This window comes from Vigna umbellata, chromosome 5, assembly GCF_029865625.1.
Source record: "Vigna umbellata cultivar VRB3 chromosome 5, Vumbellata_1.0, whole genome shotgun sequence".
Lineage (NCBI taxonomy): Eukaryota > Viridiplantae > Streptophyta > Magnoliopsida > Fabales > Fabaceae > Vigna > Vigna umbellata.
The window spans coordinates 65,667,171-65,693,349 of record NC_142169.1 but is presented as its reverse complement, the minus strand read 5'-3'; the positions used below and the strand labels follow the sequence as shown (position 1 = coordinate 65,693,349).

Here is a 26,179-nt window from a genome sequence, read left to right as displayed (position 1 = left end):
ATTATATTTTTTTTCAAATTCAACCTGATTTAGACATGTGATAAACTGAATTAGCTCGGTTACAACTCCCATTTTGACATCTCTAGGATTTGGTGAAGTGTTCTTTAGTTTTCGTTTATGGTCCCAGAAAGCGTAGGAAAAAGGGAGAAAATAGAAGAAAGTGAAACAGAAAAAAGGGAGAGCAAAGAAATAAGGACCACAAAAATTTAGAAGAATGAATTGTAGATTATTTGGTTTCTTAAAGTAACCCTGGCCACACAATTTTGCTTGGAGAATATAATGCCTTTATTTTACGCGTACACGTATAACAGATCTGCGTTATGTTATCCTACAACTACAAGCTTAAGCCAATTCAGATATTTTTTTGTTCCTTTCTCTTCTTCTATGCGCCAATTATTTTATTTTTTAATAATTATTTTTTTAATTAATGGTTGAAATCATAATATAAAAGATACTACTTTTTTTTAGTTTTTATCATATTATGTGTTAATTTAATCATTATGCTTACGTATTAGGTGTTTGATTGATTCTAATTTATCTTGCCAGAGAGCCTGACCAAAATTTGTTAAACTAGCTGAATGATAAAAAGATATTTTAGCTTTGCCTAATAGAAAATTAGTATTTATGGTCATTTTATTAACTTTTACACGTAATTTTAAATAATCGATAAGACATAGGAATTTAAAATTTTAGAAGTTTAGTTTTAATTTGCACTTATATTTTAAATTAAACGAGAACAAATTGTATCATCATTCATCTTCTACTACTCTTAATATAATATTTAGACGTCACTTCCACGGCAGAATCTTCTTAATATAATGTAAAAACTGTGAAGAAAAAAGTAATAAAAATGGCAACAATGATAAGAGATTTTGGGCTTATAAACTTTTGACAAAAATGCCAAACTTCCCATAGTTAATAAATTAAAAAATATAGAGACATCACATCCAATCCATTTCAGTAAAGGCAAAAAAATGGATTGGATCTTTCAGACATATCATATATGACTTAACTAATGGATTAGAAAAACTTAACATACAATGTGATAGACCAAGAAAATGTTTGAAGAGTCACACTAGTTATATATAAAATTCAAGTGGTGATAACCAAAGTGACCTGAGATGCTAGAGATATGCTTGATTAAATATTTTAAGAAGAACATAAAAAGAGAAGAAATGACATAGCTTTTATGCAAATTAAAATTAATTTATGCATATAATAGTTCGTAGAAACTATTCAATATTAATTTCTTGAAAATCATAACTTTACTCGTGTATAGTTTACTTTTTACTTAGAGAAATTCATAGAAAAAAATCATTTAAACAATCATTGCGCACAAATCCAGCTGTAAATAGACAGAAAAGAGGCAAATAGGAGCCATCTAATTTCCCACCTTTATTGCATGATTTAGAACAAGTAGAGCAATTCACTCATTCTCATCTTTTAAAAACGCATACCTAAAATATTAGGGTTTAAACAAGAATAAAAGGAATGAGAGAAAAAGGAGACGAAGTGGAAGATAGTATATGCACAAAAACCGGATGTGATAAGCTTTTTGAATCACTTCTTCATAAGAAGGTTTACATGTTGTGTCAAGGGTATCAGTGTAAGTGCAATTCACTGTTTCATTCACTACATTCAACTTGCTTCCTACATAGCTATGTCACTGAATAAAATAAAATAAATAAATGATATTAGGCATTGCAATTAAAAGTTCTACTAACCATTTGTACTTCATCTATGGCAGTATTGAAAGAATCACACCAGCATTATCCACTTCTCTTTATCACACCAGTTGTAGGAAAGAAACACCAAGCTCGTCACTGGCAATAAATGGAGCTCAAAAATTAAAATTTTGCTATCATTCCCACGTTATCATCCGTCATAAATTCTACAGAAAAAAAAAAGGCATTAATAACAATACGTGCTTGGAGCTTGCAAGTTAGAAAGCACACAAAATATAATAATACTACGGTGATTCTTAAAATTACAGGACAATTACAACTGAAATACAACAATAAAATAGTATAAATTAAATTAAAAAAAAAAATCCCACTTGTCAAATTATTATTGTAATCCCATTTATATTGGTATAGAAGTTCAAAATATAGAATTGAACAGGAAAATTGTAACACGAAACTTGGAGTTTGAAACACCTGTTAAATGTTCAACATGAATACTGGCCCAGATTATTTCAAAGTATTGGTGTTTTCCTCTGGTTACAAGTACCAGAAACATGAGCTTAAAGTCAGTTGTGTTAGCCAAAAATCTAAAAGGAAATAGAAAATTCTTGAAATATTGATGATTAAGAATTCAAGACCTTTACAACACAGCTGCAAACTACTGCCACACGGCATATGAGATGTAACACAGTTGATATCAATCCATTTAATAAAAAATTACGGAAAACTTCTGACTTGTTAAATAAAATAAATAAATAAATAGCAAACACTGTTACTTGTAATCAAGATAGAGCATAGATCATATCCAACAAAAACAAACTCACCATGTAAAAATGCATCTTTATAATACAGTGAATCTCAACTTTGCATTCATAATTCCAAAATTTCAATGTGCAAAATGTGTTTCTGATATTTGAAGTGACCACCATTCACAAACTTGTGTGCGGCTTATAACAATCCAATCTTAGTGAAATATAGCAAGCACCCAATTTTAACCAAAGTCTGACAAGTATCAACTATCTAAACTTAACCCTTGTTCAAGAGGCATGAGCATTACAATGAGCAGATATCACTCAAAAACCTTTTTCTTTTCCAAATTTCAAAATACCTTTGGGCCCATCTCGATTAAACATCTTAATGAGCTGGTAATATCAATCAAGTTCATGTTAGTTCATGCAAAACACTGAATTTCTATACTAATTGTATGTATTGCTACTAAATGAAGAACCAGCTACTTCATATCTTCAAATTATGTTCCCTCTTAAGATGTTTTGCTTCCCAGCGATATTTCTAGGAGTTCTTTTGAGAACTTAGAACATAATAAATATTGCATATGATACATTCTATTACTTAGTTTACGGTTAAAGTTTTTCATATACACAACCCATCCTTCATCCGGCAGCTGGGTACCATTTTGCTTAAAAATTGTCATACTTGCACAGGCATACCGTATTATTTTTCAGTTCTGAACACAAACTGCATAGTGGAATCAATGTTGACATGTTAATGCATCTTTTAGTTTAAGTCCAAACCAGTTTCTGAAAGAATGAACAGTCGTTCCCTCAAAAACACCAATGACCAATCCAATCCCTTCCACAATGAACAATTTATGAAATCAGTAAAAGAAAATGTTTCAGAGAGATTCTTTCTAGTTCATTTACCCTCAGCCCTCTATCTAAGTGCTAACAAATCAAATCCCATGATACACCACTGCGAAAAAAAATAGTCTTCAATTGTATACCATGTGAGTGTCCGTTATATGAGAGGAGTCCGTTGCGAAACCCTAGCTTTCTCGGCATCAATAATAGACTCCATCAACTTCACTGCATTCTCCAGCTTCCCCTTCGCATTCACCACAACATAATCAAAATTCTTCAAATGCTTCATCTCCTCTCTCGCGGTGCCGATCCTCACCAGCAGCGACTCCGCCGTCTCCGTCTTCCGGTCCACCAGTCTCTCCACCAGGGCCATCTCGCTCTCCGCCGCCACGAACACAAACACCGCCGACTTCCCGAGCGCCTTCCTCAGCGTGGCGGCGCCCTGAATATCGACCCTAAGAACGACGTCGCAGCCCTTGGCAAGGCATTCTCGAATCTGCTGCTTGGGGACGCCCTTGTAGTCCCCGTAGACGAGGGCATACTCGAGCAGCTCCTCCCGCTCCACCATCCCGAGAAACTCCTCCTTCGAGACGAAGAGGTAGTCCTTGCCGTGGACTTCGGTGGGGCGGCGAGGGCGCGATGTGGCGGTGACGACAAAGTGGAGGCCGCGGCGGGCCTCGCGGAGGCGCGCGATAAGGGTGTCTTTGCCGACGCCGCTGGGGCCGCTGATGACGATGATGAGAGGGTTGGGGTTGGGAGAGAGAGGGTCGGAGCTGAAGGGGGAGCCTAGGGAAGCTTCTAGAGCGCGGAGGAGATCGGCGCGTTCGGCTTTTTCCAAGGTGGGGATGGGAACGGATAAGGGTCTGCGAGCGTCCCCCATTTTGGAAGAAGAGAAGGATTTGATGGCGTTGGAAAGGGGTTTTTGGGTGAGGGAGTTGAGAATGTAAGGTTTTGGTTTTGGTGAGATTATTGGAAGACGAGGAACAGTTGTGCACACGAGCCTGCGGAGCATCGAGCACTCGCTGTAAATACCACTGCTCATCCACATCACATATCAGATTGACGAGGTCGTTAATTTACTCACAACTATACATACTACTTTCTTTCTACAGCGTAATGCTCTTTATACTCACTCTTCTCATATTTATACACAAAACAGGTATTTCGGTTTACTCACCAATATTTGTTGTTGATTTGATGAGGTGTAGAAAAAATGCCTTTGAACTCGTCAAACTGTGAATTTTTTTTCTATTCGTCAAAAATATCTTAGCTTGCTCCTGGGAAACGAGTAAAATGAAAACTTGTTTTATTGTTTCTTAGTCTTGGGTTGGGACCTCTTGGCGAATAGTTTGGTCGAGAAAGATGTAATGGATGGGACTGATGAGTTAGTGAGCAACAAGTGTGACTTGTTAAATCTGAATGGCAGAGGAAACCCTCCATCCTTCAAACAGGGCCTGGCCTGCAAAGAAACCGTTTCCTTATCTCTTGGATAACTTAGTTGTTTTCTGTATATCGGCATACAAGTGTGCGCACTTTTTTGTCCATAATATGATATGATTCCACTGGCCGAGGAAAAGATTTGCAGGGAAATATCAGATTGCACACGTGGAATTCAGCAAGCATAGGTGTAAATTAAGGAGTTAAAATTTCATAGGGGCCCAACACTAGTTTCTTTTGTTAAACATCAAATCAAGTTCCTAACAGCAAAGACGTGCTATAGAGAAAGAGACAAGAGAGTGTGACTTTGGCTATATGTCTTTGTTTAAAAAATAAAATACATTATCTTGGTAATGGTACCCAAGTAAAACTGGGGTATAATAACAACTACAGTTCTGCAATGAAGCAACCGGTCTGTCTTCAAGTTCATGGCTTTTCAGATCTTCCATGTACTCTGTTATTAACACATTAGAGTACAATAAAATCATCAATTGGACCATGCGAACCCTTTAAATTGACGATGCATTTGATTGAATTAGAAATCATCCTCTAGGTACTTCAACACTGGGAATTGAGCCCCTTTAGCTCTCCCCTTTGTCTGATGCTATGTGAAATTTCAGTTCTGACGATCAACATTAGGTGTACCACATGAACCTCAGCTATCTATCAGAGCTTCATGGCACAATACAAGGCACTAGTTGGCCACACATTCAATATAATTCAATATCAATACCATTGACCACCAGGTCCACCTGGAGCAGCAGCCACTTTTCTTGCCATGTATTGAGGCTTTGGCTGCAGTCCATTTGAACCTTCGATCCCATCATCCTCTGCCCCCCTCTCACTTTTATAGCCTGGGTTTCTCCTAGGATATGAGCAATTCGACGCTGCGAACTGAGCTGAAACAGATGGATTCCTGACCATCCTCCTCTGCTCAGTCTCTGCCGTCACTGCTACCCCACAGTTATTGTATCTCATCACTGAACCAACAACCTTTCCGGGCCTTGCTGCCACACCTACATACAGTGAGCCACAAATGGGTACATCGGATGAGAATAACATCATAGGATGAAAATTACACTATAATCCCTTAAAACTATACACACACAAAAAAAAAAAATCAACAAAAAAATTTAAAAATTCCTCAGCTTTCAGCTCACACAATAATTCCCACTATGTGGTAGACGAAAGAAGTACATGTGTGTAAAGATGCAAATATAATCTCTTATTGGTTAAAAGAAAGATGACTTAAAATGAAACAAGCATCATGAAGGCACAACACTCTTGTTAGATAATACCAGTCATATCTGTGTGTCCAATAAATAGGAAGGGAAACAGAAAAGGGATAAAATGCATGTAAAAGTCAATCATTACACCTTGAATATTTTGAGGTGCTGGTAAAGGAAGCCGGGACATAGGGATAATATTACTCCTATCTACTGGTTGTTTCTCAACTTCTTTGATGGAACATTTGGACAAATCATCTGCAACGTCCGACGTATTATGTATTTTGTTGTCTGAATACAACACACAAGGCCTGCATGACAGCAACAAATCAGTAGAGTTGGCAATTCCAAACCAGATACAGAGGGTGTATTCTATTTGGAGTTTGGCAATATAAATAATAAAATAATGTGACCAAAGAAGAAAGCAACAATTTCCAAAACAGTTACAGAAAATTAGAATACCTGGGCAAAGATGCATGTTGCCTCTCAGGTGGAGCAACAGTTCCTCCCTTGCCGTAATGCTCCTCAAGATATGCAAATTGCTTCTTGAAGTGATCCACAGCACTACCCGAAATAGAATTTAGGTAAAGAAATCAGGGGGAGAAACCAAAAGCTAACCTTAGAGAAATAAGAGTAACAAAACCAGCCAATTCCAAAATACATCAATCTCAATAAAATATGCAAGAAAATCACAAATTTACAATCCCAAAAATAACCAATTCGTAGTCAAAATCACATCTCATCAGAACATCCCAAGTAATTTATTTCAAAAAAGAAAATTAGCAGATACTGAACAGCAAGTATCCATACATCGTAGTTACTTTCATATCTATGAAATTAACATGAAACTCGAAAATGACGTGGCTTAAACATTATGAGAAAAAGATAATGGAGATTGTTTCCATAATATATGGGTTGCCATAGCATTTTCTTTTGTGCTTTCTTCAATAAATTGATTATTTTAGCCATAACTCAAGTCTTCGTAAACACTATAGGAGTTACGTTAAACTGTACAAGATACTGCAAAAAATATAGAATCCTCAATGAGTGAAACTGAAAATTGTAAAAACCCACAAGGGTAGAATTTTATGAACTGTTAAGCAACATTATCAGGTGAAAGCAACATCCAAATATGTTATGTTCATGAAGTGCTAATGAGGTGTAAAACAAAATTTGGGTAGAGATTTAGACAATACCTTGGATACATGAAACCTGTTGGTTCTGCTCCCTCTAGAAATTCCTTCAACATCTTTGGGTGGTACTCCAGAATCTCTTTGTATATAAGCTCACGGACATCTTCCTTTGTTATCCGACGTCTCTCAAACTCAAATTCCATCTTGGTAACAGGCTGAGCAGATGGTTCTCTCTCGACCTTGGCCAAGCCTTTAAAATATGGATCCGCTAGAGCCTAACATTATACACAAAAAAAAAAAACCCTATTAACCAGATATAACACAGCAAGTGATCCATAGATAGATGGACACCAAAATCTAACCTCTTCAGCAGTAGGCCTATCCTTAGGCTCAAATGCCAACATTCTCTCTAACAAACGAAGAGCCAGGGGGTCTGCATTTGGAAACTTTTGTGAGAAAGGAACTGGCTTCTTCTTACGCATGCTGCTCAAATATCTACGAGCTTTCTCATTTCGTACCTATTAATACAATACCAAGGTTGCATTAAGTGACTAAATAGAGCAAACAGATAACAAAAATGCTAAACGAAAATTAAACAACAGACCCTAGCAATGGCTTCAGGAGACGGAGTTCCAAGAAGATCGGTCATAAGATCTAGTTGATGAACAACATTTTTCCCAGGGAAAAGAGGTTTTCCGGTCAAAAGTTCTGAAAATATGCAGCCAATGCTCCATATGTCTATAGCCGGTGTATACTGAAAAACAAAAGTTCATGATAAAATTTATTTAATAACTCCAACATCAGACAATAAAACATTAAGACACATGGAGACATTATCCATTTTCATTTCACAAACATCATCAACTTAACACTTTAGAATGTGAAACAAACAATGATACTGATTCCTATTTAAGTCTTAGAACTATCCAAAATAGACTTTATAAAGTAATTAAAAGTAAAAAAAATGACCCCGAACCAGGTTGTTGAGGTCTAAAGTGTCCTGTACAAGATAAGGACCTAAGTATTTGTGAAAAATATTGTTCTTCAACACAAGTACCCTTGTGAAAACAAGAGAATGATAGTAAAGAAGAAAACCAGTTGAGAGTTAACCACAAGACATCAAAAGACCTTGTTAACCATAGTTGATGAAACAGCTCAATATCAAGAAGATAAAATGGGTACTTTGACAAAACTCATGCAAATGGCAACTCTGATCTGGAGGAATGTTATGAATTTTTTTATTATTTCCTACCTTTCTAGTTGTTTTCAAATTAATTATACTCAACACGAATTGGAATTTTGGAGCAGCACACATTCCTTCGTGGACCACGTGGATGTAAAAACCATAAAGGGCGGATAAAATGGATGAATGCTTCAAGTTTTATCTGTTACAAAAGGGTACAACTCAAACAAAGAGGGAAATTGTACCACGGCTATAATACTTACAATGTTGTACCAAGGTAAATAGTAATTCTTCCAAAATTCCTGCAATTATTAAGGAGCTGCATGAAACACCTATAGGAGGACATAGTGCTATTTTCGTACTCCTACATGAGTCGCGGGTGTTTTATACTGGGAAGGCATGAGGAAAGACATAAAATCTTTTGTTATGCAATGTGAAGTTTGTCAGGGAAATAAAATAGAGACCTTGGCCCCTGCTAGGTTCCTACAACCCCCACAAATTCCAACACAAGTCTGGTCAGACATCTCCATGGATTTTATTGGAGAAAAGACACCATTTGTGTGGTGGTGGACATTTTCACGAAGTACGCTCATTTTTTTGCTTTATCTCATCCTTATTCAGCAATGGAGGTGGCTCAGCTTTTTGTAAAGGAAGTTGTCAGATTGCATGGATTTCCTTCATCCATTGTTTCAGACAGAGAATTTTTCTGAGCCAATTCAGGAAGGAGATTTTCAAACAAGCAGGCACTAAACTAGAGTACAGCAAGGCTTATTACCCGCAATCGGAAAGCCAAACGGAAGTTGTGAATAGCTGTCTGGAGACCTATTTAAGGTGCATGACATGCACTCAACCAAAACAGTGGCCCACTAGGCTCCCTTGGGCTGAATTTTGGTTCAACACCAACTACAGCGCCTCTCTTCCCAGATGACACCATTCAAGGCTTTTTATGGATGTGATCCTCCTGTCATTTTGAAAGGCACAGCAATCCCATCCAAGGTAGAAAGTGTTAATCAGATGCAGGCAGCAAGGGATGAGATTTTGAAAGAGTTGAAAGAGAATTTGCGCAAAGCCCAAGAGAAAAATAAGCTTCAAACCAACAAACACAGGAGGGTTGTGGTTTATAATGAAGGTGATTGGGTTTTCTTAAGGATACAACCATATAGATTTAAATCCTTAGCACGAAAACCAAATGAAAAATTAAGTCCACACTATTATGGACCTTATCAAGTGGTGGAACGAGTTGGGAAGGTTGGTTACAAATTACTCCTACCAGAACACGGTCACATCCACCCTGTCTTTCACGTGTCTTTACTCAAGCCAGCCAGGACTTCGTTGCTATCCCCTCAACCTTTACCCCCTATGCTATCCAAAGAATATACGCTGGATGTTACTCCAGAAAAGTTTTTGGATACCCGTAAGAATGCAGCTGGTGAAATGGAAGTCTTACCAAAATGGCAGCAACTTCCCAAGAGTGAATATAGCTGGGAGTCTGCAGCTGTCATCAACACAGAATTTCCAGACTTTCACCTTGAGGACAAGGTGAAACTTCAAGGGTGGGGTATTGATAGGTTCAGTGGCAAATTCTATACTAGGAGAAATAAATAAAGGTTGCAGTTATAATCCCTACGGTTTTAACCTTGTAAAACAGACTATTATAAGTAGTCTGTGTGTAGGCTGTTGCTAGTTTCAGTTTTTGGGGTTTATGAGGAAAAGGGTTGGGAGAGTTTAGGTCCTCTCGAAACACCTTTCTGTTTGGAATATCTGGTGTTGTACCCTGCTACACTGGCAGCGTAACAAAATTCATAATAACATCATCCAAGAACCTGTCTTGGATCTTTTCTATAATATTGGGTGTTCTATCAGTATCTGACACATTCATCACGAAAAATAAAAGGTTTTGATTACGTAACTCAACAATCACTACATAAAAAAAGTTAAATATTTGATAAATATGACTAGCTAGCGATACTAACTAATAGTCGTAGCATTTACTGCACCTTGGAAAAAAAGGATCCGCACAACTCAGGAGCCCTATACCACCTGGTTGCAACATAATCCTGCAAGCAAACAAACAGAATTGAGAAGCAATGAACTGAGGACAGCTATGTTCAATTGAAGGTATTAGTTTATTAGTCGCAGGGAAAAAGAACCATACTGTCCAGAAAATAGCAGTGGGGGTATCATTGAAAGCCACTCGGGCAAGTCCAAAGTCACAAATCTTCAGCTTGCAGTCAGCATTTGCTAAAATGTTCTTTGGCTTTAGATCACGGTGAAATACATTTGCTACAAGTTCATAAAAAAGTTTAAATTATCCGAAATGATTGTAGCAACTAGGTTTATACAGTAAAAAATATATAGGCTATAGCAAACAATCTATCAAAGAGTCCCTAACTGACCAGTGTGTATATACTTCAAGCCTCGAAGAAGCTGATACAGGAAAAACTGGTAATGCTCTGGCGTCAGATCATCATTAGCTTTGATGACCTGATGCAGATCAGATTCCATGAGTTCAAAGACAACATATATATCTTTGAATTCCCTTCTAGAAGGAGGTAAGAGAATATGCTTGATCTCCACAATATCTGGATGGCGTAAAAGTCTAAGAAGCTTAATCTCACGAAGAATGCGAGTAGCATCAGAAACGTGCTCAAATATGTCATTGATTTTCTTTATTGCAACCTTTTCTCCAGTGTGTGTATCATATGCAGAGCAGACAACACCATAGCTTCCTTTACCAATTACTTCCTCTATTCTGTATCTGCTGCCCTCACCATATTCTGTAAAGAAGTCCACATCCACGGATGACTGCATAAACACACAAACCAAGTTATTGTACCAAGCAAACTCCAACTCAACATCAATAGTTTAAGTGAAGGGAGACAAGACAACACTATGTTCCACACTTTTACACCAGAAAGTTGCTAGATTAGTGTCTTAAATTTGCAGACGGGACCATGAACGACAGAGGATAAAAGTAGCTCCAAAGTTTTTAAAGATGGATATCAAGATAGTTAATTTAAAATTGCACAAAAGCCACGGAGTGTACATTAGACTTCAAAGAGAAGAAAACGTATTTCGTGGAGGTTTTAAATCCCAGATGCCGAATTTGCTAGGTACGATTCAATTTCATAGGGATAAAAGCTGAATTGTGAAGATAAAATAAAAACCGTTATTACGTGTTAGTGATTTTGTAATATTAAAATGAAATGAAACATAAAAAAGGAGAAGTGGGGACTAAAATAATCCACTGCGATAGTTTGCAGATACCATAGAAACTAAAAAAGTAGACAACCAAATCTTAAATGAAGGAAAACTTTCTGCAGGACCTTTCACAAACAAACACTGGAGACTTGGGCATATGGCAGAGAAATATAGACATTTACTAGTCACGTTGTTTCTTCTAAACTAAAAACGGTTCTCATGTCCAAAAACCAAAAAGTAGTTCCAGGGAAGATTTAGACCTCCACGCTAGATAGATGGTATTAAAAAAAAACATGTTTTTAAAATCATAGAGAATACAAATTCCAACCATGTCCTAGAGATGCAGAACTCAACAAAAAGGCATCCACTCCCCTCAATACCTACCCAATTTCTCTCCGAACAATACAAATCAACAACACAACACAACACAAATTAAGCTACATACATATCAGTTAAGCAACTTTACCTTTTTTCTCTGATCAGGATGCATCTCTGCAACTAAGCATAAAAACCCAACAAATGATTTAAGCCAGTAGGTGCATCCAACAAACCCCTCAACTCAACTCAAATTCAGATCACGCAAACTCCCACTTCCACTTCAGAATCCCAGAAAAATAAAAGAGACAAGCCCAGCGGCACCAGAACGCCCCAGATCAAAAGAGGGTGTTCAAAATGCAAACCAAGAAAGAGAAAATCGAAAGGAATAAGTAAAAGGAAAATCTTTCATTTCAAACTTGAATGGAACTCGACAAGAAAACCGACCCAGAAAATTTTAGCGGCGAATACAGCAACTGCAATTAAAAAACAGGAACACGTACTGGAACACAACTCTGTTAGAATTAAAAAAATGGGGAACAAGGAACCCCCAAAGCTAAAAACAAATGGAGAAAGAGTCGAAATGTAGCTGAAAAGGCCAAGGAAGCAGATCAAGCTGGAGTGTGAAAGCGTTAAGCTAAGAATCAGCGGAAAAAACTAATCTTGGAAGATCTGCTACGGCGATAACCACTAACGCTGCTAAAGGAAATGAATAAATAGATGCGTAGAACAAAGGGTGGAAGTTAGCAGAATAAGATTCTCGTTAATGGGGTATTGAAGGAGAAGATTGTGATGGAAAATTTGAGTGAATAAAGGTACATAAACTTTTGGATCTCACACAAGTCGCGTACTACAAGTTCAACTTGAAGAAGATTGTGGTGCAGAGCTTTGGAAAGTGCAAGGGAGAAAGAGGGATGAATAGAAGAAAAATAATACTAACAATTTTAATTTAATAATATAATAATAATTTTGAAAAGGAGTGTGATGTAAAGGAAGAGTATTATTGCAGAAAAGTATGAGTGTGTCTTTGCCACTCAATTTCTCCCTTTTTCTAATTTATTTTCTCGTTTTTGATTCATCTTTTTTTTCTAAGATATTGGATAAGATATTATGTGGAAGGGGGTGTTTGAATCCTGTGCCATTCCTTACTCATGGTCAATAATTGTTGCTTAACTAGCTTCTGATTGATTCACAGAGATAAAAAATTTACATGTCTCTTATGATTGTTAATCTCAAAGAGTGAAAAGTGAAGAAGGTAATCCAAACAAATTAAGAGTAATACATGTTTTAATTTAATGTTTAATAAAAATCAATTGTAAGATTTTCAATTTATTAGTTTGATTTAACTATTTAATTGATTTTATATTGTCATATATGTGGGCCATTATTTTTCCCTGGGTCCTAATAAAAGGTTTAAAGAATAATTCTGATATTTTATTTCAAAGAGTAGAGTACCATATATATACATTTAAGGATCCTATAATCCTTCATCTATTAAAGGAATGAAAGGTGCACAAATCTGCACAAATTATAATAATATCTAAATTATAACTAACATAATATTTGATTGCCTAATATCCTTTAATAGAATATTTAGCATATCTTAACACCCCCACTCAAGTTGGTGCATGGATATCACACATTCCCAACTTGAATAAAGACTCATTAAACAATCTTCTTGATACTCCTTTGGTGAGAACATCAGCCAACTGCAATTCTGATCTTACAAAAGGAAATGAAATTATTCCAGCTTCAAGCTTCTCTTTGATGAAATGTCTATCAATCTCCACATGCTTTGTTCTATCATGTTGCACAGGATTGTGAGCAATTGCTATAGCCGAAGTATTGTCACAGTACAAACTCATAGGTTCATTTTGTGTAAAGCCCAAATCTGATAGCACATTTTTAATCCACAAAAGTTCACATACACCTAGTGCCATGCCTCTGAATTCTGCTTCAGCACTAGATCTTGCTACTACAGGTTGTTTTTTACTCCTCCAAGTTACAAGATTCCCTCCTACAAAAGTAAAGTATCCAGAGGTAGATCTTCTATCATCTTTTGAACCTGCCCAATCTGCATCAGTGTACCCTTCTACCTTTAAGTTTTCATGATTTGAGAACAAAATTCCTTCCAGGAGCGGACTTCAAATATCTCAAAATCCTTTCAACAGCATCCATATGAAGCTTCCGTGGGTCATGCATAAATTGACTAACAACATTCACTGCATAAGTGATATCTGGACGTGTATGGCACAAATAAATTAATTTTCCTACCAGCCTTTGGTATCTTCCTCTGTCTATGCTTTCTGAATTTGAGCATTGAAAAAGTTTATGATTTTGTTCAATTGGTGTATCAGCTGGTTTACTCCCAAGCAGCCCAGTTTCCGATAGTAAATCAATAGTATATTTTCTTTGGCATAGAAAAATACCATGTTTTGATCTAGCTACTTCAATACCTAAAAAATATTTAAGATTTCCAAGTTGTTTCATCTCAAATTCAGATGCAAGGTATTGTTGTAAACTAGAAATCTCATCTTGGTCATTTCCTGTAACAATCATGTCATCTACATATATAATCAAAGCTGTAATTTTTCCTTTTCCTCTCTTAAAAAATAAGGTGTGATCAGAGTTACTCGCTCTATAGCCAAAAGCCTTCATAGACTTGGTAAACCTTCCAAACCATGCTCTTGGGGATTGTTTTAATCCATATAGAGCCTTCTTTAATTTGCAAACCTTCATTCCAATTGAATCAGTCATGCCTGGTGGAGAATCCATATAAATTTCTTCTGAAATTTCTCCGTGTAGGAAAGCGTTTTTCACATCAAATTGTAGAAGAGGCCAATCTTGGTTTGCAGCTAGCGACAAAAGTATTCTCACAGTATTGAGTTTGGCTACTGGTGCGAACGTCTCTTGGTAATCTACACCATAAGACTGAGTATAACCTTTAGCCACAAGTCGTGCTTTATACCTCTCAACAGTTCCATCAGCTTTATGCTTAATTGTAAAGACCCATCTGCAGCCCACAGTTTTCTTCCCTTTTGGTAAGGACACAAGATCCCAAGTGTTGTTTTTTTCTAAAGCTGCCATCTCCTCAACCATTGCTTCGGTCCATCTAGGATCTGCCAAAGCTTCTTGTACATTACTAGGAATAGAAATTGAAGATAATTGAGATACAAATGATGCATATGACTGAGATAACCTGTGAGATGACACATATTTACTAATGGGATATTTAACTTTGGCTTGGAGGTCTGGTTCATATTTAACTGGAGGTTGACCACGGTTAGAACGAGGTGGAAGAATATATTGAACAGTAGTAGACTCAGTGTTTGGTGTGCTGGTGGTCTCACGCAGACAAGAATCAATTTCATGATCAATTTCATTAGTATTATCAGAGATAGTATCAGAAGGTACCTCTGAAGAGTCAAGTTGAACCTGTGGAGAAGATTGAGCCAATTGGTTATGATCAGAAGACACTGTATTATCCAGAAAAGAAGGGTCCATATTTAGGATTGGCTCACTTCCTGCAGAATGATCCTCACACAATAATTTATCTTCACAATCAAACATACCAACATCACGATTATGCACTTCACTTTCATTGCCTCCCTGAAGTGGAGAATCAACATAAAAAAATTCATGCTCATTAAATGTCACATCCATAGAAATATAAAATTTCCTTGATGGTGGATGGTAAGCACGATAACCTTTTTGAGTTGATCCATACCCAACAAAAACACATTTGATCGCTCGTTCTTCAAGCTTTGTACGTTGATGTGGGTGTAAGTGAACATATATAACACATCCAAAAATATGAGGTGGTAAATAAACTATGGGAGGAAGGATACAATGATCAGACAACACATCAAAAGGCCTTCGAAAGTTAAGCACACTAGAAGGAGTTCGATTAATTAAATAAACGGCAGAGCTCACAGCTTCACCCCATAAATGAGATGGGACATTACCATCTATCAAAAGTGATCTTGTCATCTCTAATATATGTCTATTTTTCCTCTCAGCCACTCCATTTTGTTGTGGTGAATAAGGACATGTAGTTTGATGCAAGATGCCTTTAGAGTTCATGAACTCTATTAATTCAGTCTTAAAATATTCTCCTCCATTGTCTGATCGAATGACCTTAATAGATGTGTTAAATTGTGTAACAATCAAATGATAGAAGGAACGAACCACATCACACACATCACTTTTATATTTAAGCAAATATACCCAGGTTACCCGAGTACAATCATCAACAAAACTGATAAACCATTTTTTTCCATTATGTGTAGATTGCGGGGCAGGGCCCCAAACATCTGTGTGAATTAATGAAAAAGGAAAATTAGTTTTGTTATTGCTTAAAGGAAACACAACACGATGATTTTTTGCCAAAACACAAGTTTCACAAAAAAAATCAGAAATATTGCATTTATGAAATAGTGATGGAAATAGTTTTTTTAAATAACCAAAAGAGGGATGTCCCAACCGTCTATGCCACAACCAAATTTCTTTTTTGTTTTTATCTTGTATGTGATCGTTCGCAAGACAAGTCAATCCTTTATTATGGTTTGATTGTGAGACATTTTCAAGATAATACAGTCCTTCACTCTCTCTACCACTAGCAATCTTCTCCTTGGAATGGATGTTTTGAAAAAGACAATGGGTTGGGTAAAATAAGGCAACACAAGAATGTGATTTGGTTAACTTGCTGACGGAGATAAGATTACAGTTTAATGTAGGAACAAATAAAACATCAGGAATCCATAAAGAGGGTGAGAGGGATATAGTACCTATACCTTCAATAGGAGATGAGACCCCATTGGCATTAATAATAACAGTTTTAGAACAATTAGAGGAAAAATTAGTAAATATATGAGGATCACAAGTCATATGATCAGTAGCACCCGAATCAATTATCTAATTACTATCCTTAGTAACAACAGAAAGATTAAGGGCAGAGTTAGATACACCTGACTTGGTCACAAATCCGACAGCAGTAGAAATATAACTCTTGAAAGCAGCGGAAGTTCCAGAATCATGTTTCTCCGATTGATTGTCATCGGAAGAAGCCATCAGAAATATGCACTGATTCCTATATCTTAGAGGATATCAGTGTTGGCTCTGATACCATAATAAAAGGTTTAAAGAATAATTCTGATATTTTATTTCAAAGAGTAGAGTACCATATATATACATTTAAGGATCCTATAATCCTTCATCTATTAAAGGAATGAAAGGTGCACAAATCTGCACAAATTATAATAATATCTAAATTATAACTAACATAATATTTGATTGCCTAATATCCTTTAATAGAATATTTAGCATATCTTAACAGGTCCCGCTTCCTGGAATTGGTTTTGGATGTCTAAAATTAGATATCTTTGGTACCAGAGAAAAAATAAGCAATTATTTCTCTTTTCACACAAAAATAAGAAAAAAAATGAAAACATAATTATTTATTTATTTACTCTTAAAAGTTTTCTACTTGTTTCGAAAACATACACGTACATAGGGAATTAGTGTGGTCACTGATATATTTCTTGTTCTGTTAACAACAACAAGAACATCATGAAATAATTTAATAGATATATCATTCCTTCGAATTCCTCGTATTTCAAAGCGAAAGACAAATAATAGAGACAAGAACATTGACGAAGGTTTTATTCAAGAAAGGCCACAAAATAAGGCAAGTATGGATATTGATGTGAAAAAATCAAAGTTAGGATTCAGTAATTTCATATGGCATGTGCCTCACATGGCTTGAATAATTCTTAAATCGTGAATCGGTGGCTTTTAGGTGTAAAATAATACATAGACTCGGTTCTGCCAAACTTTATCTTTTAAATTCAACTATGACATTTTTCAAGCTGTTCTCATTAATTTTCATAAATTTTAAGGCATTTTTGGTTTATATAATAGAATTAAAAAAATTAATTTTTAAGTTTTACATAAATGGTTAAAAAACTTAATTTTTAATTGAATTTTAAATTTAATTCAATCTTATAAAATTGATTTATTTATAAAATGATATTTGCATGTATCTTCTAAATTGACTTGACGTGGAACTTCGAACGGCAAGAATTCTTCGTGTTGTTATATTGAAAATTAGTTTTTCATTTAAACAGTGAAGCAACGATTTTGTCCTTGAATAAATAAATCATGCTATATATCTTTATTGGGAGAATTTTAAAATCCTTTCTTCAAGCAAAAGACACTTGTTGCTTCTGATTTGGAGTAGAAACAGATAAACACCGACCTATGTTATTTCGAGTAAAACAAAGCTTTGAATCCTCTCGGTACTGAAAATATACGTATTAAAAAGAAGTTTATCAACAAAATATTGTTCATTTTTTTTTATGAAACTGAATCATTGTTTGTTTTGCCCCAAAATAGTTCCCAGGGAACCAAAAATCATTGCAGAGTTGTCAATTTCTTTTGTCAAATGGAGAAAACAGAAGAAATATAAACTTCTGACATGAAAAATTTAGAGTGGGGACAAAGTATGGGTTGTTCTTCCACACTAGGGTTGCAATTGCAAGAGATGCTCCAAGAAACCAAAGAAGGTCAACGAATGGGTGATTCAACGTTTGTACTATAATCAGGTCCACCACAATCATAGTAGTAACCACATTTATTTTTCAGATTAAATACGTCGTAAGATTGAATTATTATCGTACTGTGTCTGATTAAACTGTCCAAATCAACTTAACGCTTGGTTTCTTCAATCCAACACAGATATGTATGCTATGTTTGCTGTTTTGGAATGTGCAGACTCGTTTTAAGGCTTTTAATCCTCGTATATCAATGTTGTAAACATGTTAGCTCGGTGCTGTAATAATAATGATGGTTATTTTTTTTTTAATTTTCGAAACAGGGTTTATATTTATGCATACAATGGAAGTTGATGATGAAGTCCTTGTATCTCAATTATTTTTCATTATTGATGATTACTCTCACGTGCTCACAAATAGTGAAGATCCAATGTCCCATGCATAATCAAAACTATTATTATTATTATTAGTTCCCAGCTTGCTGGGAAATGCTTTTGAGTTAGACGTTGAAACATCAAAAATCAAAACTCCATGTTTGTTATTATTCTTTTTTTTTTCGCTTTTGTTTTTTTCGAAGCTAAACATCAGGATAATAATAACTATAACAATAATAGTATAATTATATAGATTTCATTAAGATAGTTTTACGAATTCAGAAATCATATAGAATGACTGTATCTTAAAAGAGAATTGATCGAATTTAGCATTAAATTCATGTGTTGTGTGCTCTTATCTACATACACGTCGAGTAAATATATAATATTTTTATTTGTAGTATTCTATCACCAGAAATCAATTCAACATCGCAGATCACAAAATCCATCCACTTGCATGAGAAGACAAGTAATTTGTGAATACAATATCTAAAGATCAATACTTTAATATTGTGCTAATAACAATACACATTATATATTGTGAATAAAGGGCACACGAAACTACTTATATAATAGTAGAAAAATAATCTATCAGATTAATCATGACCTTTAGTTCCTCCAAATAATCTTAAATTTAGTTCTTCTTATTTAAATTCCTGTAGTCCAGCTCATACAATTCTAATCCCTAAACACTTGAACTAAAATGATGAAATTAAAAATAATTTAAAACCGCAGATCCTAGAACACATTTTAGTCCCTTAAATTTAGTATTTAGAAACTATAATAATTTCTTTTAATTCAAAACAAGCCAAAATGATCACAAATTCAAAGAATTAATAGTAGTTTTAATCCTTATATCTTAATACACTTTAGTCCCTTAAATAGACAAATTATAACTTCTGATTTTAAGGAACTAAACAAACTTATTTCATAAACTAAAAACAATTAAATTTAGTTTCTCACAAAACAAGTTAAATCTAAAGTTTGCTTATAACTTCTGAAGCTAAGGATTACTCCCCCACACTCTTTTCATACACACCTCTCGATCACATCAAAACTGAGATAAAAATTTAACCCAAACTGAGAAGATCCACGAATCTCAAGCATAATGAACTATTACACCATCTTAAAATTTAAATTTCAAACTACTGAACACCAAAAGTTATTTATAAAATTATTCACTCCCCTCTTCTCGATAATTACTGTAATTTCCTTTATAGAGATAATAGTAATAATATTATTATTAATAATAAAATAAAATAAATAAATAAAAATAAAAATAAGGAATCGAGCCTCGGCTAAAACTGCCAAAAATTAGATAAATTATAGCTAAATTTGGTTCTGCAAACAAACAAAGCACATCAGAAAAACATCTCCTGCTATGCTATACTCAATCTACGGGTCTAACATTGATCATTACAACGGTAAGTTTAAAAAAAACTGAAATCAACACAAAATCTTTCAAAGGAAACTATAGACTAGTAAAAGAAACCAAGCACTTTCCCTCCAACATTCTTCCTCCTAGCTTCTTCATGGTCCATGATGCCAGCAGAGGTAGTCAACACAATATACCCAAACTGAAACATTTGTGTAATCAAAGGTTAGGCATCAGCAATTAAATTGTGTCGAAAGCCACTATGTGTACCTTACTATTAAAAAATTTAATATACAAGCACAACATTGTTAAAGAAACACGAATATACTAATGAAACAGAACAAAAAATATTCCAAGAAAATTGTAGCATAACACCAATCCATTGGTCAGTTGGCTTAACTTTGCTCCCCATTTTAAAAACTTTACACATGAGGATAAAAATAACTTCCAGTTGCTATCTCTATATTAATAATACTTATACCGATACAAATTGAAAACAGTGATTATTTTATCAAACCAATGTGCCCGAGTATCTGACTCTAATGGCACTGGAGGCCAATATTATGCCATCATTTCAAAGGTGTTCTTCCTTCTATGAAAAATCTTGGTAAAATATAAACAAAATCATCCAAAAGAAAGATTGATAATTCAGAATGTAACTAGCTGAAATAATCATATGCCACTTAAACTCTCAAATTATCAAACAATGGTTTTAAGTTCAAAATTGTAAACAAGAAAGTTACAAGAAAATGACTCGAATAAGTTTGTTGTCAAAAACAGATTACTATCTTTTATAACAAGTACCAAGAACAATAACATTTCTGATGTTCGAAAAAGGACAATGCTTTTGAACTAACCTGTCTTGAGGGGAGCAGCCTAGCAGTCCAACTCTCAATCTCTTTGACACCCACATCAAAACGGGGACTAATAACCCCACATTTGTTCAATCTACCATTCAATTCAACGACAATTTTCCCAGCTCTGTGATCGTCAACATACTCAAACTCTCCAATGTACCCTAGAAAGAAACCAAAGCAAATATATAGAAAAATTAAGAATCAAATAGTGGTCAAATAGAAATATCTACCAAGAAATAAGGGATAACATGTACCATGCTTTTGCATCACCAAGAGGAATTTTATAATCACTTTGGAGGATGGCCTAATCATGACCTGGCGCTTCCCCCTCTTCTCAGCATTGTACATGCTCTTGAGAGCATCATTCAAGACACTGACCCTCACCATTGTCACTGTCAGGAATTTCACAAGAATTAACCACAAGGCATAACCAATATTATACCAATCAATGTAAACACGTTTTCCAATTTCAAAATCCTAAATCGCCACAGTCCCACAATACACCCGTATCTAGACCCCCTTGATATAGGAGATACAACAGATGTAATAAGAACAAAAGCTAATACTAAACATCATTCTAAACGCCAATAATACTAGTAGTAAAGTTGTGTATGCATTTCGTGATCAAAACAGAAATAACAAAATAGCAAAGTGTTTCAACAAAAGGTAAAATTTTGCTAGCAAGGTATCCTTTAACATGCTCCCGCAACAAAAAAAGAATACAAAGGTCAAGGATCTCAACATGAATCTAAACACCATAAACAAGTTTTAGAATCCATTTCTGCATCGTGAAAGGTTAGATAAGAAGGGTAACAAAGCAAATCTAGAAATCCCAGAACCAAATTTCGTAACAGGGAAACAGGAATCGGATCTTACCGTGATAGTACAATGGAGGCACAGAAACGGCTTGGGTGCTGAAGAAGGCAAACAATTTAGGAGGACACTGGGTATAAAGCAACTTCTACGTGTGTTTAGGGTTTGGAAGGGATCAAAGGTTTTGAGCCCATGACAGTTTCCATTTGTTGGGCCCTTCCTTCAGGCCCATAATTGTTTGGCGCATTCAATATCTCATTGTTAGTATATGAAAACGAATTAGATTAGAACATTTATTCGAAAATAAATAAATCGTCCTACTTGTTTTAAATATGCAATAATATTTTATGAAAATTGTACTTCATTCTTACTTTTAATTGATTTCTGTGTAAATAATTAGAACCGTATTTTTAATTATCAATCTTTGATGACAATTCTTTAAATTTTTTTTATGATAGACTGGTTTTGGTGATTTTTCTTAGTTTCTTATCTCTCTCAATCTATAATTTTTAATATATCTAATTTATACATTAATTTGAATTTTTCAATAAATTATCAATAACTAAAAATAATAGTGAATCACAATATAAACCATTTGTAATAAATAAAATATAATATATATGTTCAAATATTTATTTATTATAAAATTTAATTATACAAAATAAACATTTAGTTGAGTTTAAGTATGTATGTATATATGAAGCTCAAAGAAAAATTATTCATATTTTTGTTCACTTAATTTTAATTGGTTTGCATTCTTAATTTGTTACCAGTGCATATAAAGTTTTATTTTTCAATATAACTTTAAATTTTCAGTTGAAATATGTGTAACAGTTTATAAATATCCTAGTATGAATACTTTAACCACAATTTACTTACATGAATAATTTGAAAACAATGATATGTTTTACTCGGTGACTTAAAAAGCATGGATTAGTATTTTCTTAGTTTTAAACTGTCGATTGAATATTATCTTAGTGGTACGAAAATTCAAAGCATTTAAAGTATCATGGTTAGAGTTCTTCCAAATGTTTAAATTAAACTAAAGTGATATTGAATTAAACTATAAACATATTTTGTTTATTAAAAAAAATGAACTGCTAATTAAATTATAGAAAAATTGATTTGTTTAAAAAATAAACTGAATCGTTATATCAATTTTTTTTTCTTAAACAGAAGTGAGCTAAATTTATAACCTATAGAATTAAGAAATATATTTTAAAATATTTATTAACAATAATTCAACATCTAAATTTATAAATAATTTAAAATATTTAATTTAGTTCTATTTAATCAATTTAAATTATTGTATAATTTCATTTAATTTATTTGAACTACTTTTTAAAGTTTAATTTATGTAATACTTCAATTTTATTCATATATTTTGATGAAAAAGGCATATTTCATAAAAGGTAAGCATAGTCATAACATATTACAATTTTAATTGACAGAGAATATTAACTAAGCAATAGCAGACATCATAGAAAATTATTATTGGATTATTGGATAGGAAGTGTTGTTGAATATTATATGTCAATTGGGACTTAATTTTTTTAATTACTTTTAAATTTATTACTTCTAAATTATATTAATGTTAATTTAATGAAAAAGATCTCCTTACATTTATATAAAATGTGACGTGACAATGACTTCTGATAAACACTATCATTGTAACATTGCATAATAAGAACTGACATGTAAAAGAAAAACTAAAAAATAAATAAAAAAAATTGAAATACCACGAAATGAAAAGTAATATGTGAAAAACAATGTTAACACTAATATATAACTGAAATGACCTAATTGAGTTGTTTTAATAAAAATCGACACTTAATTCAAAAATAAATAAAATAACCAAATTGAATAAGCTAAGCAAAAATCAGAAAAAAAAATAGCCTAAAATTTAATGTTTTAACTTTCTTTTATTTTTAAATTTTAAATACTAATATATATTATTATATTATTATAATTGGTGTGAAGTGCGAGTAATCATTTTAACTGAATGAAAACATATTTTTCCCTACCAATTATTCCAAAGATTCCATTACTATACTTAGAATTGTATTTATTATTTAAGCTTTTATTAAAAGCCGGGTAATTTATTCAATCATTATTTTACCATTGATATAAAAGTTCAAACCATGTCAAATTTGAACACTTAACAATTTTTTTTAATATATTTTAGTATTTTTAATAGGATGTTGTCAATTTCCTTGATCTATTTCTTGTGAGAAAGAAAAGTCAAGATCACTAATATCATATTGATATTCACTAACACTTAAATTAGTTTCAAGATTAATACAACATTATTTTTAGTTATTTTTACTTAAAATACCATTAAATAAATAATCAGTTAAAACAAATATCTTACTGAATAGTTAGTCTGATATTGTAACCAATCTCAAGTTTTTTAATATGATGTTATAAATTTTACACTAAAGAAGCTTTTTATTATATTTAATTTCAATAACAACCTTTTGCATTTCACCCCTTCTGTTAAGTGTGTTAACCTACATTCACATTCTCAAAAATTGTCTCAAGTTTCAAGAGAGGTTGTTTTTATCCTATATCTCCAATCATTTTATTGTACACTTCCAAATCTTTCAAAAATTTTAAAATTGTCTTATAAAATTCAGAAAATTCTACGTCCATTTTGTTCTACTTCATCGAATATCAAAATCTAATAAAAAAATATTTTTTCATCCGAAATTCGATAAAGAAAGACGAAGAAAATGATTTTCTTTTTTAAATTTTGAAATTCGATGAATATAAAGTTATTTTTAAAAATTAGAATTGCATGATGAAATCATTAGACAAGAAGGGTAAATCAACCTTCTAAGACACCGTTTAAAAAATTTCTATACAAACACTAACCCATTAAAAACATGGTGTAAGTGTAATTGAAAAAAGCACAAGGATTAATCGTTTTGCATGATGCCATTTATAATGAAAGTTCTAATGTCAAAAATATCTTTTCTTCGTTACAACATTAATGTTCTTTCATCCATATTTTGTTTGAGAAATGTAATATTCACGGTCCATATTTGACATGATATTATAACATTCTTCCATCAAACACATAAATTATAAAATATGAAAACCCTGGTTAACAAGAATCTTTTTGCATATAGTGGACTAGAAATGAAAAAACATAATAATGAGAATAATTAGCATGGATTGTGAAATGATTTGTGGAGGACATCACGTTTTGTTACGATGAGGAAAGGAGTGAGGAATAAGCTGGTTGCATAGGCAGATGTAGGAATCATAAAGAACATGATCTTTGGAGCCAGTGCGATGGTAGTCGTTGTGTTTGAGGAAATACTTGATTTGTGCGAGCGTGCAGCACCCGATGGTTTGACCCAACAACAAGAACAACCAGTTAATGTTCTTTTTCTTCGTATTTTCAAACGAAGGTTGGACGCTGTTGTCTTGTCCGCAATGCTCGCATTTTGGGAGCTCAGGCCGCATCCAAACCTCGGGTGCCCTTTCGTACATCTTCTCGAATTCCTCATCAATGAATTTCATCACCCGTCTCAGATTGTACTCCAGATCAAGAACCATTTCGAACTTGTTTTTGCACCTCTTGCACTCTACCTTCCCCTTGATGGCGTGGATCCCGTTCTCATAAAGGTAGGCCAGCCTGTGAACGGTGGCGCGCCGGTCCGTGGCCCAGGGGAACGGCGGAGGGATGGTTTCGCTCTTCGCCCCGGATGAGGAGCGACCACGGCGGCGGGGTGGGCGAAGATTTGACTTAGCCGGTGGAGGAGCGTCGATATCATTAACGATGGAGGGTGTGCATGGTACCCTCACGAGTTGCCTTGTTGGTGGAGAGTCTCTCGCTGGTCTCTTTCGACTGGTGCCGCATGAGAGGGAGAATGTGAGCAAACCTTCATCATCACTATCATTCTTATCATTGTGGTTCGACATTTCTTGGTTTAGGTTAGAAGATGATATGAGCACTTTTAGAAACCGAAATATATATATCTCTGATTTGTGAGTGTTTTTTCAAAATATAACCAACTCTGTTTAAATTTTTTAGCCGTTTTCTTTTCTTTTTCAAAAGTATTCTATTTTTTTTTTTTGAGAATTACTAAATCAGTTAGGCTATTCAACATTTTAGTTAAAAAACCATTTTTAAAAATATAAAAAATCCTTTAAAATTTAACGTATGGAAGTGTATTAAAACCAACTTTAGGTCTTATTAATTTGAAGTTCTTTGTTATTTATTTAACATGTACATGGATTTGGAAAAGTTTGTATAGAGACAATAATTAGGGCAAAAGTAGTGGTATATATCTTTATCTTATTTATACTTATTACATTTTTATTTTTTATTTTTTTCTTCTTTTTATTTTTTCTAAATATATATTAAATTATATAATCTATGAATCTATTATTTTTATTTTTTCTAAATATATTAAGTGTTGATAA

The 26,179-nt window shown here is 33.9% G+C and overlaps 4 protein-coding genes across 5 annotated transcripts; all 4 read right to left on the bottom strand.

Moving 5' to 3' along the window:
* Nucleotides 1–1,527: 1,527 nt before the first annotated feature.
* LOC124832367 (P-loop containing nucleoside triphosphate hydrolases superfamily protein) lies at nt 1,528–4,551 on the bottom strand. 2 transcript variants are annotated; one of them, XM_047306568.2, is made up of 2 exons: nt 3,424–4,551; nt 1,528–1,823 (listed from the first exon to the last, which is right to left on the bottom strand). In XM_047306568.2, the coding sequence occupies exon 1, from the start codon at nt 4,326–4,328 to the stop codon at nt 3,438–3,440; it is 891 nt and encodes a 296-aa protein (XP_047162524.1). In that variant the 5' UTR covers nt 4,329–4,551; the 3' UTR covers nt 1,528–1,823; nt 3,424–3,437. The 2 variants fall into 2 exon arrangements, with proteins under 2 accessions (XP_047162524.1, XP_047162517.1); XM_047306561.2 differs by having other exon boundaries at nt 1,528–1,891; nt 3,424–4,522.
* A 340-nt stretch (nt 4,552–4,891) lies between these two features.
* MPK16 (mitogen-activated protein kinase 16) lies at nt 4,892–12,711 on the bottom strand. Its single transcript, XM_047306540.2, has 10 exons — nt 11,927–12,711; nt 10,656–11,064; nt 10,415–10,542; nt 10,257–10,316; nt 7,681–7,830; nt 7,439–7,594; nt 7,140–7,351; nt 6,406–6,507; nt 6,094–6,254; nt 4,892–5,733 (listed from the first exon to the last, which is right to left on the bottom strand). The coding sequence occupies exons 1-10, from the start codon at nt 11,948–11,950 to the stop codon at nt 5,444–5,446; spliced, it is 1,692 nt and encodes a 563-aa protein (XP_047162496.1). The 5' UTR covers nt 11,951–12,711; the 3' UTR covers nt 4,892–5,443.
* Nucleotides 12,712–19,999: 7,288 nt separating this feature from the next.
* On the bottom strand, nt 20,000–21,955 carry LOC124832381 (small ribosomal subunit protein uS8z/uS8w). The gene is made up of 4 exons (XM_047306580.2): nt 21,809–21,955; nt 21,187–21,324; nt 20,933–21,093; nt 20,000–20,277 (listed from the first exon to the last, which is right to left on the bottom strand). Exons 2-4 carry the CDS (start codon nt 21,317–21,319, stop codon nt 20,179–20,181), a joined length of 393 nt encoding a protein of 130 aa, XP_047162536.1. The 5' UTR covers nt 21,320–21,324; nt 21,809–21,955; the 3' UTR covers nt 20,000–20,178.
* A 2,991-nt stretch (nt 21,956–24,946) lies between these two features.
* On the bottom strand, nt 24,947–25,675 carry LOC124832103 (uncharacterized). The gene has a single exon (XM_047306230.1). It carries the CDS (start codon nt 25,673–25,675, stop codon nt 24,947–24,949), a length of 729 nt encoding a protein of 242 aa, XP_047162186.1.
* Between the last annotated feature and the right edge of the window lie 504 nt (nt 25,676–26,179).